Source organism: Amblyomma mixtum, chromosome 9, assembly GCF_055824585.1.
Source record: "Amblyomma mixtum isolate Tamu chromosome 9, ASM5582458v1, whole genome shotgun sequence".
Lineage (NCBI taxonomy): Eukaryota > Metazoa > Arthropoda > Arachnida > Ixodida > Ixodidae > Amblyomma > Amblyomma mixtum.
In genome coordinates this window covers 49,620,374-49,634,743 of record NC_143020.1, presented here as the reverse complement: position 1 = coordinate 49,634,743, position 14,370 = coordinate 49,620,374, and the positions used below count along the sequence as shown (strand labels likewise).

The 14,370-nt window shown below is 44.2% G+C and overlaps 1 protein-coding gene across 1 annotated transcript in view; it reads left to right on the top strand.

Annotated features, from left to right (window-relative positions):
* The first annotated feature begins 439 nt into the window (after positions 1-439).
* LOC149328940 (anoctamin-4-like) overlaps positions 440-14,370 on the top strand; it is a 35,857-nt gene continuing 21,926 nt past the window's right edge. The window contains exons 1-11 of the mRNA XM_089559145.1: positions 440-466; positions 2,014-2,091; positions 2,806-2,963; positions 3,674-3,780; positions 4,897-4,952; positions 5,811-5,867; positions 5,968-6,032; positions 7,548-7,682; positions 8,852-8,957; positions 12,542-12,602; positions 13,970-14,052. Of these exons, the coding sequence (XP_089415271.1) occupies positions 455-466; positions 2,014-2,091; positions 2,806-2,963; positions 3,674-3,780; positions 4,897-4,952; positions 5,811-5,867; positions 5,968-6,032; positions 7,548-7,682; positions 8,852-8,957; positions 12,542-12,602; positions 13,970-14,052 (918 nt within the window). The 5' untranslated portion in view covers positions 440-454. The remainder of the gene's footprint in view (positions 467-2,013; positions 2,092-2,805; positions 2,964-3,673; positions 3,781-4,896; positions 4,953-5,810; positions 5,868-5,967; positions 6,033-7,547; positions 7,683-8,851; positions 8,958-12,541; positions 12,603-13,969; positions 14,053-14,370) is intronic.

Here is a 14,370-nt window from a genome sequence, read left to right as displayed (position 1 = left end):
CATGCGTTCAAGAAATGACATACAGGGGACTTTCACATCACATCTGGCAATACAAGTACCTACGTGCGTCTGTTCTCTACTTCCGCTCTGAGGCAGCCCTCAAAGGTAGTTCAGCTGATGATGATGTGTCTTAAGCTATGTGAGCGGTTGTTCAGTTTCTATACGCGCTCAACAGCGCAAGAATTAAAACATCCGAAAGTGCTATCGCGCTTGCGGTCACTACGTAGAACTTTATTAGACCTGATTGACAAAGTAGACGTTCTTTAAATTGTGCATTATGCGCATTGCCCACAAGTGGACACAGGAATGGTCGGGCTTAAGCAAAGTAAACTTGCTGCCCTCGTGACACCTTACTGCCTCTGTGCAGACATCCCAGGACGGAAAGACGAACTTCCTGAAAATCCACGCTCCATGGGAGGTGCTTTTGCAGTATGCGGAGAATCTTCACCTTCGGATGCCCATCAAGGTATCAATGCAACCCTTATTTCGGCTTTCCACTTTTTAACGCGAAAGCATTAAAAAGTCATCCGCAGCGATACCTGATGTCTACCAAGAAGTCGCGCGCCAAAAACCTTATGGCGTCGTCAGGGTATCACCATGCCCTCAGCAGTGTACCATAAGGTAGTAATGGGGGATCAAAGGCAATTAAGCAGTTAAACCCAGTGCCGCCTCCGTTCGACCTCGCATATTCCCTATGCGGTCGCCTACGGCTCTAGGACCGCTGCGGCTGGGCTACAAACCAATATTACCGACAAACGTAATCGTCGTCTAATTTTTAGTTAAAACAAACACTGATTCATTTCCCTTAATGGTCCTTTCACCTAATCGCTAATCGCCCCCATCGATCCGTGATTAAATTTACGCACTGTCCTTCACTATTTCAACCCGATCATTTTTTGTCATCCCCCTCGTCCATCGTCCCAGTGCTTCCGTTTACCGTATGAGCACGTTCACTGAGATATCATGAGTTTTGCTATTGACTTATACTTTAGGCTGAACGATAGAATGTAGGTAAAAATCTCTCAATAAAATTCACATCTTCGTTCAAGCGCAGTTTGGAGCCCTGAAGCATGTAGTCATCGCTGGCATGAGTCAGCCTAGAAAAAGTTAGCAAGCAAGCGGGGTCCCGCAGTGGCAACAATGCTTCTTATTCGGACTTTATAGCTGCGCCCTTTGCCTCTGGGCTTCTCTTTGAGGCTTCAAATAAGTAAAAAATCCTCCACCAAAAACACAAAAGTCACCACTATGCTACATCTCTTTACTTTCAACTTGAATCACTTCATTCGAATTTTGAGTTCAAGCTATGTGTCAGTACCAGCAGGGTCGCCCAACTGAGTCAAATTTTGATAACGCAATTCCAAATATTACTGAAAACCACTTTAAGCCACTGGTATTTTAAATACCCAGTGCTCACTGTCTAAATCAGTGAGACGTTTTACTAGTACGCTGACTGAACAGCAAATGTGCACAGTTAATTAAATTCCTGCGTCAACCTAAAAGAGATTGTAGCCTCATATTAACAGCTTCCCTGCCCTTCTACCCAAATTTCCAGCATTCAGATTTAACAAAATAGATTGTATACCACAAGCTGACCGAAGAAGGGAGGTATGAAAACCCCCCTCAGTTGCATATGCATACGCAGCGAAGACTCCCCGCACGGCTAGTTTTTTTTTTTTTTTTCAGCGCCATATACCATGGAGCATTTGCGTTGAAATTAGCACGCGTGATCTCATGTCGCAATCGTCACCCTTGGCTTCCCCACGTGTCTTTTTTTAACATTTCTCATGTTTTGCCCTGCCACTGTGTATTCGACGCTCAGCTTTTGACAGGCGTTTCTTATAGCATAAAAAAAGCAGCGGCAGCTATGTAGTCACCGGCTCACTTCATGGCAGTTCACTAGAGAATAGCACTATAAATAGGTTACTCCTCTTATTTGTGAATAGTCGAGTATGTTTATAGCCTAACTCCCGTTTTTTTTTTGCGACACTTAACTGATCGTTGCAATACTCGCAGAAAAGGGGCAAAGTGGCCGACCTACCCACTGTGGTTGCTTCAGAGGGCGAGGCACCTGTCCTTCCTACACTCAAGGAGGTGAGTGACAGATGCGCACTAATTATAATCACGTCTATAGCTTGATTATTTAGCGCGTAGAACACTTCTGAAAGGTAGAATATCAAGTTTTGTTTCACTTATGGAACCGTAACAGTACCAATAATTATAGCATAGTTCCTTTCTGTTATAGAGTTGCACAGCAACGAATCTAATGACCATTAGCAACTTTCCTGCAAAACTTCGTGAAAATTTCAGTCATTACTCAGCTTCCTTCTAATCCATGAGTTCTTAGTGTTCATCAAGAGAGGAAGCGGTATCATGGAGCACTACACGATACACTCATAAAGCAGCACATACTTTCCGGGAAAGGCATAACCATGTTCAATATTGCTATGAAGATCGCGACGTACCTACTGATTTTGCACTAGTAATTTTTGTACTCTCAACTGCGGTCATCGTGAAGACGGCTAGGCGCATGCGCAATAGCCTGCATTGCATGTGCTCCTACAGTCGGAGCACTACACTAGTAGCTTACAACAGTATACGTAGAGCTTAACGCAACTTCAAAGGGCATAAATCTGGTTTCATGTCACATTATTTTTATCTCTTAGTTCAGGTCTTGCAACCACGTCATATCTACTTCGTTGCTGGTGTACACTGTACCAGCTATCGTGATTGCACATTCACAGAGCATTGTGTGTGTCAGTGATTCGTACTATCGCGTACTTCTCAATTTATATTTTATTCTTGCAGCTGGAAGAAGGCTCTACGGAGCTGGAATTTGAAGGCAAGCTCAATGCACTAGAAGCCTTGTGGGCCAGGTTATGTACGCCATTCCCCTACGACAAGAAGCTAATACCCGACGAGAAGCAGTTCTTCACTGCCGAATTTGTTCGACAGCGAGAAAAAATGTGAGTATTTTTCAAACTTAAAGTTGGTAGCCATATCAGAAGCGCTGGCCCGAATGCACGAACGCTGAACGTTAGAACACGAAATCATACCCTTGTGTTCAATATCTACAGCCACAAAAAACTATGGATATGGAAAAGCTAAATATCAACGCTCGCAGTTAGACATGTCGTCAGTTGCACTTCACTAATCTCTAAAAAAATGCCGTTACCAGACCTTAGCAAAGCACCCAGTGCTGAAACAGAAAATCTCGAGCTCATTTGATATCTCGAACGACTATTCCGATCTTAAGATTCTTAAGACTGGATTCTCCTTCTATGTTCAGGGCCTCCTACTTCGCAATATAATATTGTGCCCAAAAGAAAAAATTCTAGATTCATTGGTTAATAATAAATAACTGATTCCTTTAATTAAACTACCTGCTTTGACGGACTCATTCACTCACGTGCTGTACAACCAACCGCTTAGTCGCATCTTTCACTTCTATTAAATGACAGATCTGTAGAGAACAAAGCAAATGCCACGTATACCGTATCTTTGGTTTCTGTAATGGTGTAAGGCTTACGCTTCACTGGATGCAAAGAGAAAATTTACATGTCCGCATGTCAGCAGAGAAAGTTTAATCAGAGCATACTAAAATGTAGCTAATTTTGAACACTAAGGCGGTGGAAACATGACAGTGGATCTCAATTATGCAACCGCTACCCGACAGGTACATAATGGAGAACAAGGAGTCCTTTTTCTCGCAAGCCATGCGGAGCAGGATAACATGGGAAGTTCTAATGCGGACTGCGTTCGATGAGAGCGGGAAACAAGTAGGTAAGAATGCGTGTGATTTTTCAACATTTTCATGCATTCTATTGAAAAGTCGATTACGCCAAGGACCTACCGTTTTGTAGGTTTAAATTCTATAGAGATAACTAGCGGAACAAAGTAGGCACTGATGCAAAATGGAGGCACCTTCTAAGAAAACAGTCTGCGTACTGCTTTTGAGGCAGAGTTAGCTATAAGCGCATCCCATCTGAAATCAGCGGATATGGTTAATAAAGTGAGCGTAATCAAATCGTTGTTGTATTTCTTTACACCTTCATGCCAGCTCATTTGGCCACGTTTTTTGAAATTTCTCATTTCTAGCACCTTTCGCTTCGTTTTTGTAGAGAATTACTTACTAAAATATAGCTTCGTTGGACCCCTTGTTTTATTCATAATGGAGTCATGTTCGAGTAGCTTGATATCAGAGTAAGTAATAATGAAGAAAACTAGTGCAAAATAAATAGTAAGCAGCGCTACCAAATATTCTGAACAGCTGGCTAATGTGATTGGCACAGCTGCTGGTTCTATATCCAGAAAAAGTGCAACTAAGGATAAATTTTGTATGAAATCAGCGATCAAATGCAATAATTTTGCACCTCTCATCACAATTTTCAATGGTGTTATTTATCTACGGTACCAAAAGACGTCGAATTGCTTAATACGGAAATAGTTATAACGCTATGGTTACGGATAATACTGCTGAGCATGAGGTCACGTAGCTATGAGCACTGAGATCACAAACAAAAGGTCCTAATAAAAATTGAACATTTCTCGTGTCGTCGACTCGAATCTTCCTTAGCCAATCACGAAACGAGGCTAGAGAAAGTCTTGTTTCTGTCGCCCAAAAGATTGTAATAATTTCGGCATCAAAGTTAGATTGCCGAACTATATGTAAACTTTCAACACCCTCATTGAATATCTGAAAACGAAAAATATCCTTTAGCACAATGATTTCACCTAGTACGTTCGCAATCCATTCTTCTGGTAGCGTTAGAAGTCGTTCAGTGCCTTTTGGATATGTTATTATCGTGATATCCTCTACCCTGCAAATAAACCAAAAAATGGTATTCCTCCACGTTCATTATAAGTAACAGCACCGAAATTTTTCACGTGCAATCGCAGGTATTTACAGGCTCCTTGACGAAGACACCTACATAGAAGCTTACCCACTGCACGACGTAAGTGTCTGACAAACTGGTTGCAAGCTTGCCATTTACGTTTGCAACGAAACAACCCCGTTCTTTCGGGGCAGTACATTTGAGCAGCATAATCTATCAAGATCTGAAGGTAGTCACTTGAGGCTTAACCTGGCCAGAATAAACTGTTCTAGCACGGCTCATTATCGCAAGAACGCTACAACAAACACATGGGCTCAGCTAGCTGAAGGATTTCTGTAGCCTACATTCTAAGGTTTGCTACGGACTAAGTGGCCATCACGTCTGGAAATATTTCTAGCTCCGCTTCAGCCGTAACGAACGTAACAACCTTCAAATCTCACAATACTGTACGTCACTCAACGACCTGGCACAGCTCCGGTGCACGCCTTAAGTATGAGTTTTCAGAAAAAAATTGTGTGCGTTGTTCAAACACGCTACTCGCCGACCTGTAAATCAACGCAGATAATCTTTCTAATCGGGCTGAATGTACGGATATAGTACTCCTACGCCGCTTATCTATTACATGCTTATTAAATTGTTATCCCTCTTCTGGCGGCCCAACAATCCTGTAAAACTGTTTGGCGCATGTCATAATAGGCGTACGTCATAATCAGTGCATTTCAGCATCTGCCTCGTGAGGCACAATACTCCTTTATGGAACAGCACAGAAAAGGGCAGGGTTGTAGAAAAGAACGCAACGCCACGAGCTCCGTGTCCTTTTCTGCGCTGTTCCGTAAGAGATGATTTATTAATAAGTCCAGTGTACCTTCTTCACAATATACTACCTGCGTTAAAGCAAACGGTAGGAATGTCACCTTTTTAATGTGATTTAGAACTTGTGGTGCCTTCGACGTCTAAAAAGGTTACAACTGTATGCAGGGGCCTTGCGGCACGGGGCCGTTCGATCCCGCCAAGGAAGCGGCAACCGAACGGAGGGTAAGCTCCTTTACCGAAAATACATCTTCATTGCAGCCACTTCTAAAGGTGACAGCCGTTCTTCGTTTCCCTTTGTTGTCCATCTCTCTCTTCTTTGCAGTTACTGTACAGCGAATGGGCCCGGCCAGCATCCTGGTACAAGGAGCAGCCGCTTTCCCTCATCAGGTTGGCTGAAGTCGTCCTCGGAATCTGTTTTCTGAGATGGACAGTGTCGTGTACTAGCTGTCTGCTCATGAAGTCGTCGACACAAACGCATATTTTTCTTCACAAACCAATATTTGAATGATCTCGTGGGAAATCTTAGACATTTCACATACGGCACCTGAGAGGAGTAGGTTTACGGAAAATCTAGAACGATATGCTGCTTCACTCTCTCTCTCTCGTCAACATTATTGTATTTTTTTTCGCCCACGGACCGATTTCTTTCAATTGGTTTCATCACTTACTGTTCCACATCTAGTATCTCTGTCAGAAATAAAAACACTTTTACTGAGCTGGCACTGCGGTTAATTGAAGCCTGCTTTGCGACAGGCTGCCCACCTGTTCACCGGCTGTGACCAACTTGCGCACGTGTCTGCATAACCAACTGGCAGGTTCAGATTACGTCACAAGGTTACGTGACCTAGGTGGCAGATTGACGAAAAACGGTGTAAAATAGTGGCCACACAGAGGTATCGCACCTAATTCGAATTTTGACTACCTAGGCAAATTGACCGTCATTCGTTTCACCATTGCTCATAGAATAATAACACAAGCTGTCGGGCTAGTTGGTGTTGGATCATATTTTAAGCAGCGCGAACACGTTCAAGGACATAAGGGACCGATAGGAAAGAGCTCTGATAATGAAAAAATGCGAATCTCACGACGCATAATGCATCAGTGAATGTCCAGTTGTTGCAATAATGCCTGTCATGTCGCCACTTCTATTGCACTAAGGCCTTTACGTTATGTTACCTGTCAAAGGACAAAGCCGTTCTTTTCCCGTTTATTGTAGTTTTGCCGCAAGCGTTTATTAAGAACTAAATGAATTCGTAGACGTATTATGGGATCCAAACGTTACCACAAAGATGGAAACCATAGGGTAATTTTCTGTTCCTTTCTAGAGTTTATGTTATCTATGATTGCAAAATTACTAGCGTAATCTGTTAAGGCTGAAAGATAATCCTTACTTTGCCCATCTCCTTTTCACCCAGTGGAAACAAAACCTAAATTTAACAAGCCTTGTTTTTAGTCACCGCGGTGTAAAGAGCCTTTAAACTCGGTCTCATCCATTTTGCTTTAAACAATTCTTGTATCCGGGTACTGTCATTGAAACTTCGTCCGCACCAAGAGAGCTTTATGACGACAGTCTCAGCTAGTCTAGATTTTTCTATTGCTTTTTTTTTCATTTTTGCAATATTCATTATGCTTTTCGACAAAGTTTTGAATTGAGGTTAACTACTTACTTCGCACCGGAAATACCAGGCGGCTACCGTATTGCCTTAACGCTTCTTCTTGAATCCTAATGACCAAGAAACAAAAAAAAATGGCATTTATTGTTTCGTCTGCGAAGAAGCACCGACATATGGAAGCTAGTAAAACAATAATCCTAGGCTATCAGACATGCTTCGGCCCTAAATTTCAACAGAAGAAATATATTATGCTAGATATATGGTACACTTTTTCGCACGTGTCTTCTAGGCGCTATTTTGGTGAGAAGACGGGTCTGTACTTCGCCTGGCTTGGATTCTACACTTCCATGTTGTCCCTGCCAGCTGCGGTGGGTGTCCTGACGACGCTGTATGGCCTCATCGGTATGACCACGAACACGCCCACGTGAGTAAGCGGCCACGCAATCGGTGAATACACACTTTTGTGCACGCCTACCGTTAATCCTAACGTGACTACGCCTTCAAGATTCAGTCCTTATACACTCGGTCCAGGTGTCGTTATTGCAACCTGCTTCCACGCATCCGCTAAATTGTATTTCTGTACACTGCTCATATCACCATGATGCAAGGCCTTTATAGTTATAATCGTTTGTGCATGTTGAGCACAAAGCTGACACCAGTTTACTAACGTCTTTTACTTGTGACGCCCGTCGCATGGTTGTCATGCGCTATTTGTTGGGTCCAAGAAACCTAAAAGTATAACAATAAAAGGCGTTCTCCAATGACCTCCCCCCCTTTCTTTCGGTGTTTAGGTATGTTAGATACCAATAAAAAAACATTAGTCAAGGCCAACTCCTTCGGTAACTACTGGCTTGTTTAGAACCATAACAGCCGTAACCCTTGGCATTGACTGTGTAGTTTTGCAAAGTATTATGTAAATGCAAGCCACACTGAAACAGAAGGGTCTGTTAAGTTCCTTTGATGCACCATCTTTCACCGGGAAGCCCTTCACCGCCTGTTTTTTTCAGCGTTCTTCAGATACCGCTTCCAGACTCAAGGACCATCGAAAAATAAGCTAGGCTATTTTGAGTGTTTGTCATGCCCCTGTGAGGTGCAAAAGTTAGAAAGCCTCGTCGTATAAGAAAAATAAAATTGTACGAATTTTCATGACCGGTTTTTACAATTTTATATCTTGATACAGCAGTTGCTACCTACCACTGTTTTTTTTTTTTTTAACTGACATCATGGATCGCTTTTTTTTCTCTCCATGTCAAACTTGACGCCATCTTTTTACAAAGATCGCTTTTACATTATGGAGCTCTTTTATTTCCACGATAAGCTTCTGCTATACGTAGAGCTTGTTTTTCAGTTCAATCATTGGAACATATAGCAAATGTTTCGTACTTATTTTTGCTTATATTTCTTTCCTGCCGCTGTCCTCCCATGCGTGTATACATTGATTGTATACAAGCACGGTAGATGAGCGTGTCACTCAGGCTTCTTCCTCTCAGTTTTTTAGAAGAAAGAAATGCATTCTGAAGCATCATGGCCTTAAATAGAGACTTGAAAAAATTTCAGTACCAAGGTCTTAGTTGTTGTTTTTTTCCATTTCAGGGTTGAGATTTGTGACCGCACCATAGCCGGAAACTTCATCCTGTGCCCTGCGTGCAACAAGACCTGTCCTTACGATTATCTGAGCGACAAATGCACCTTTAGTATGGTAAGCGGATTCTTCATATGCACGTAGAAAGCTTCTAGTAACCTTTCATAGCGTTTATAATTCGGCAATGTAAAACACAACTCTCAGATCGTCGTGTAAGGTTCATGCTACCAGCAGGTTTTATGCTTAAACCCAGCTCCGCGTCATGTCTTGCAGTGCCTGAGAGACTTTTAAATCCTAAACCCAAGCGCAGGAACATTTGGTTCTTCAGTATAGCTGGCTCTAATCCTGCCGGTTGGCCTGCAGCAAAACGCCAAACTGCGCGGGTGGTAGTTATGCGTCGGAGCTTTATTGAAACAACGCAACCCTTAGTTCATCCTCTGCAGTAGCTGAGTAGCTTTCGCGTTCTACAGCTGATCGCAACGTCGCAGTATGGAATAAAATGTCTTTATAAGTGGCATTTTTGCATTTCGCCTCCTTCGAAATGCAAAACTACTAGTGTTCCGTGCGCATCAGTATACGTTAACGGACGCGTGGGGTTCTAAACTAATCCGGAACCGTCTCTCTAACACTGTGGACCTCTTCTGGTCGTTGTACCTCACATATCATCAGCAGCAGCAAAGCTCCTTTGTTCATACCTTGGTCATTTATTAATTGTGGAATTAAATATAATAAATAGGTACTTGTCTTTAGACGCATTCCTGAATGCATATCTGTGGGTGTTAGCTTTATTGTGTGCCCACCGTGACCATAATCTGTAATCAATAATTCTTAGAGGAGCCATCTCCAGACCTGCAATTGCTTTAACGTCTTTTAGCGACGTGCATGGGCTTTCTAAATACGAGCCGGTGAATATCACGGCAGCCAGTGTTGGCAAAACTAAATGGATCGAAAAATTGCACTTGAGAGTTTGGTTTGATTTGGTTTACTGGGGCTTAACGTCCCAAAGCAACTCAGGCTATGAAGGACGCCGTAGTGAACGGCTCCGGAAATTTCGACCACCTGGGGTTCATTAACGTGCACTGACATCGCACAGTACACGGGCCTCTAGAATTTCGACCTGAGAGTGATTAGTTTTTCTTCATGCCCCACGGTTAACCAGGGCATTGTGATGTGTCGCACCAAAGCATATCCGTACGCAGAGAATGCAACAGGTATATTCATTATTAATACCACGGTTAATATTGCCTCAAATTTTGTTAACTCAACCGCAAATAAGCTAACACCAATTTCCCCGTCCGCCAGCAATGAAAAGTACATCACCATGTGGCGCTTAGTTCCCCAATCAAAAATCTCCTCCACAACTCAGATTTCGTGCGTTGTTTGTTGACATTCACTGTCACCAAACCTGCAGCATTCACAGAGCACAGAATCATTACAGATTACGAGCGATTCATTAGCCGCAGACAACAGTAGCTTTAAGCATCCTTTTCATGTGAAGGACCCTCAGGTAGCTATACCGCTTGTAGCCTCAACGAAGGTAGTGATGGCACAAAAGACGAACAGGCAGAGAATAAGGTATTTCAGTACTCACTACCTCCGTGAACATGGTACCAACGGGGAGCGTCTCCGATCACTTATTTATAAAATCCATGGAGTAGCTAGAAAGGCGGTTTGGTGAAAACACAGCGCGAAAAATGTAAACGCAAGGCAGAGATGCAGTACAGTTGCTGAGTATATTGTTACGTGGCGGCCAGCCGAAGAATGAGACGTGGTGAACAATGACCAAGAGATGATTTAATGGCTGCTGGCCTAGCGCGAGCGCTCCGTCCCGCGCCACTGCCAGCTTCGTCTTCGTCACACTACCCGGGGCCTCCGAGCGATCGTCCCGATCGGTGACGAACAGACGGTGAAATGGCGATGGTCTTGAGTGAAGGATCGAACAATATGTAGAAGATGGTGCAGTGCTGGCCGCACAACGATGAGAAAGATGAAAGAATGAGTCCCAGTCCACGAAGCATCCGCGCCGTAGGGTGCCAGGAGCTGACGGCCGAGGTCTCTGGACGCACCGAACGGCGGGGGCAGGGGGGCGGTGTCTTCATGTTTGGGTCTTGGGTCGGTGGGTTCTTGGGTCGGTGCGATCTTGGGTCGGTGGGGTCTTGTGTCGTCGTGTCGTGTGGTCCGGGCGGGGGACGGGGCTGGGGTGAGCGTCGAGGTCGGTTCAGGTCGGGCGGGCTGGGGCACGGCCGTGCGGCGCTGACCAGGTACTCATGGCTGACGGCCACGGCAGGCCCAGGACGCCGAAGCTCCGTGACAAGGATTGCGATGAAGGGACCCCAGCACCTCACACCAAATGTAACGTGGCGGCCAGCCGAAGAATGAGACGTGGTGAACAATGACCAAGAGATGATTTAATGGCTGCTGGCCTAGCGCGAGCGCTCCGTCCCGCGCCACTGCCAGCTTCGTCTTCGTCACAATATTTCCCGTACATCTATGGCTTATGCGCTTTGCTTAAAAGAACAGTCCAGACGAATTGAAGTTGGCCTGTATGGTAGTCTACTGCGTCCTGATTACACAGTGACCACTCTCACCGAACACGGCGCTTTTGGAGCCATCGTCTCGCTCACGCCTCTGAGGCGTGAGAGGCGTGAGCGAGACGCTGGCTCGCATTCTCGGAAAAGAAGGGGTGCTGGCAACGCACAAACCGACCAGCACTATCGGTCGCCTTCTCCCCCACCCAAAAAACCTGCAGCCCAAAGAAAAGGACCAGGGCGTCGTGTACAAAATTCCGTGTTCCGTCTGCCCGGCGTCGTACATAGGGGAAACGAAGAACTTCGCGGAAAGGATGAGCCAACACAAAGCGGACGTCCGTCACATGAATCGTCAACGCAGCGCCGTGGCCGAACACTGCGAAGGGTGCGACCACCCAATTGACTTCGACAGCACCATTGTATTGGAAACGGAAGCTAACCCACGCAGGAGGCTTCTACTCGAGTCGTGGCACATTCAGCAAACACGAGAGAATGTTAATCGTTCCCTGGGGGCACTCGCCTCATCCTACGTCCATGGCCTGCGGCCATTGACCCGGAGGTCCTCCACGCAGGGGCTTAAAAAAGCCAAGCTGCGCTCGCCCGTAGTCACACCGTGAAGAAGGGGCCGAGCCGGTCCCGAAACATCGTGTTTTTTTCTGTATTTTACTTGGTTGGCGTCACTTACCTTTTCCTAACATGGTCGAAGTCGACTGGATTTTTGAGCCACGTGAACCCCTCCTGAATAGCCTTGTCTACAGAGGAGTTTCGGAAGCATTCTTTTGATGAGTGTGCGCCCTGTGTAAAAATTACACAATGAGAGTGCATTCAACTGATGTTTTCTCCCCATTTTCATGCATTTTCCGATTTAAAAAGAAAGTTCAGAAGTGGATGTGCATATTCTTTTAAATCTTGATGTGAAGGCCCAATTCAGTTTAGTTCTACAGGGTTCCCATAACTTAAGTTTTACCGCCTGCACCAAATAAGCATTATGGTTATTCAAGCACACTTGAGACGCACCATAAACACTTCCTTTATTTAGACGATGTGTTTATTGATGAGTGAAGGCAATGGCATGCAGAGTGTGGTTTTCATAAACAAATAATGATCCACCATCACATTTCTCGAGGTGGTCGCTACCTAGCTGAAAGTGTTCACATTCTGTTTCCATTCCAGATCGTGTACCTTGTAGACAACGCGGCGACCGCTGCTTTCTCGGTATTTATGGCTCTCTGGGGTAAGTGTCTCATCTGGTGCTTTCTGTTTGTCCCAGAATAGCGCAACGTCACTAACATCAACTCGCGCAAAGCAGGATAACTACAGCACCGTACACCTAAAGAGAACTGAACTGCTCTCTTTAATTTCGTTCATGCTTTCGCTAGGTTCGGTACACAGCAAATATTGTTAATGCTCCTGGCGACTAGAAATGCCGCTGGCAACAAGAAAGTGGGCAATAGGTTCAATAAGCACCGCAATACTTAAAAGGTGAACAAAAGCACGGACATACAGGGCTGAAAATTGTCTTACTTGAGAATTCATGCAGCCAAAGTGAAGGCTGTACAAAGGGTGTCTTCTTTATTAGGTTGTCGCCTTAGTTTTCTTAACCTCACTCTGTTTATATATAGGATTGACAACATTATTCTTCTTCAAGTTTCTTCCTGAAGTTAAATGCTCGTGTTCTGGCAAAGATCGGAGGAGCAGAAGGCAAATTTGCGCTTCGCGTTAGGGCGGAGAAGGTTACTGTAGCTTTGCTAAACACAAATTGATGGGCTTCTTTTTAACGGCGTTAATATGAGCCAAACAGCTAGAACTGTGCAAACCAACTCAAGGACAAGAGAAGAAGCGATAAATGGCAGAACTAAACCTGTCTTGGAATCTACATTTATTTCTAGCACAGCGTTATTTTCGATACATCCTCTTCACGAAGAAGCATACGCCACGGTGTTCCTAAATATGTTCACTTATTTCGTTAATACAGGGAATGTCTTCGAAAAAAATGTTTGCCTTTGGGCAGTGCTTTCTGGCTCAATACACGTGGTCAGTGTTCCAAATTTCATGAAGGTGTGAATGTTATAGTCCTCCATGCTTGTCTAACACACAGGGCTTCAAAGCAGCAAGTGCTCTATTACAAGGCTTAGATGCGAACTCTTTGGCCATTTTACTTAACAGAAAACCTTTAAAAAACGCGGTCAGTGCTCGATCGTTAGCTTTAATGTCTCCTTTCGGTTTCTGCAAGGCAATTTCGTTAAATGTGAAATAATCTTCACAACGTTATATCAAATCGATATATTCATACCATCTGTGTTCGAATGAAAAAGTGTTTACTTCCCCTTTCAAATTGTGACATACTTCGAGATCGCTTGGTTACGCTTTGCGTCATTAATTTTAACATTTTTAAGGGCTGTTTTTACCGCCCCCACATGTATTTGCAAACACCGCACACACAAGGAATAGAATTACTTTGCAAACACCGGCTGACTTTGTTTTATGTCATTCCCGCGAGATTCATACGAGAAATTTGAAACATCTTCCCTGACTCCGGAAAAATGTGGAATCATGTCACTAAAGAAAGCTTACTTTTAACCTTCTCTAAATCATTTGCAGCCACCATATTCATGGAGCTCTGGAAGCGGCGGCAGTGCGTTCTTGGCTGGCAGTGGAATCTCTCACACATCGACACGCTAACGGTGAGAGCGATGATAAGATGCTAGGTTTTCGCTTTTTTTTTCTTGTCTGCAAAGAAACTACGCCCAATCCGGCACTCATTGCTGCAACAGGCAGCCAACTACAGAATGGCCGGGCTAATCTTAGAAGTTTGTCTGAATGTCCTCAACACTGAATCATTAGTTTTAATGAAAGGTTCCTAAGGCATCAAAGGCCGCATTTGCTAAGCAATACTCAGTGCTAATCACTTCGAGATAGTTTTCACTTCAGCATCTTTCCACTGCTATCCAACAGCAAGCAACGTTTGTAGAAATGGTACCTACTGTGTATTCTTGCTTGGA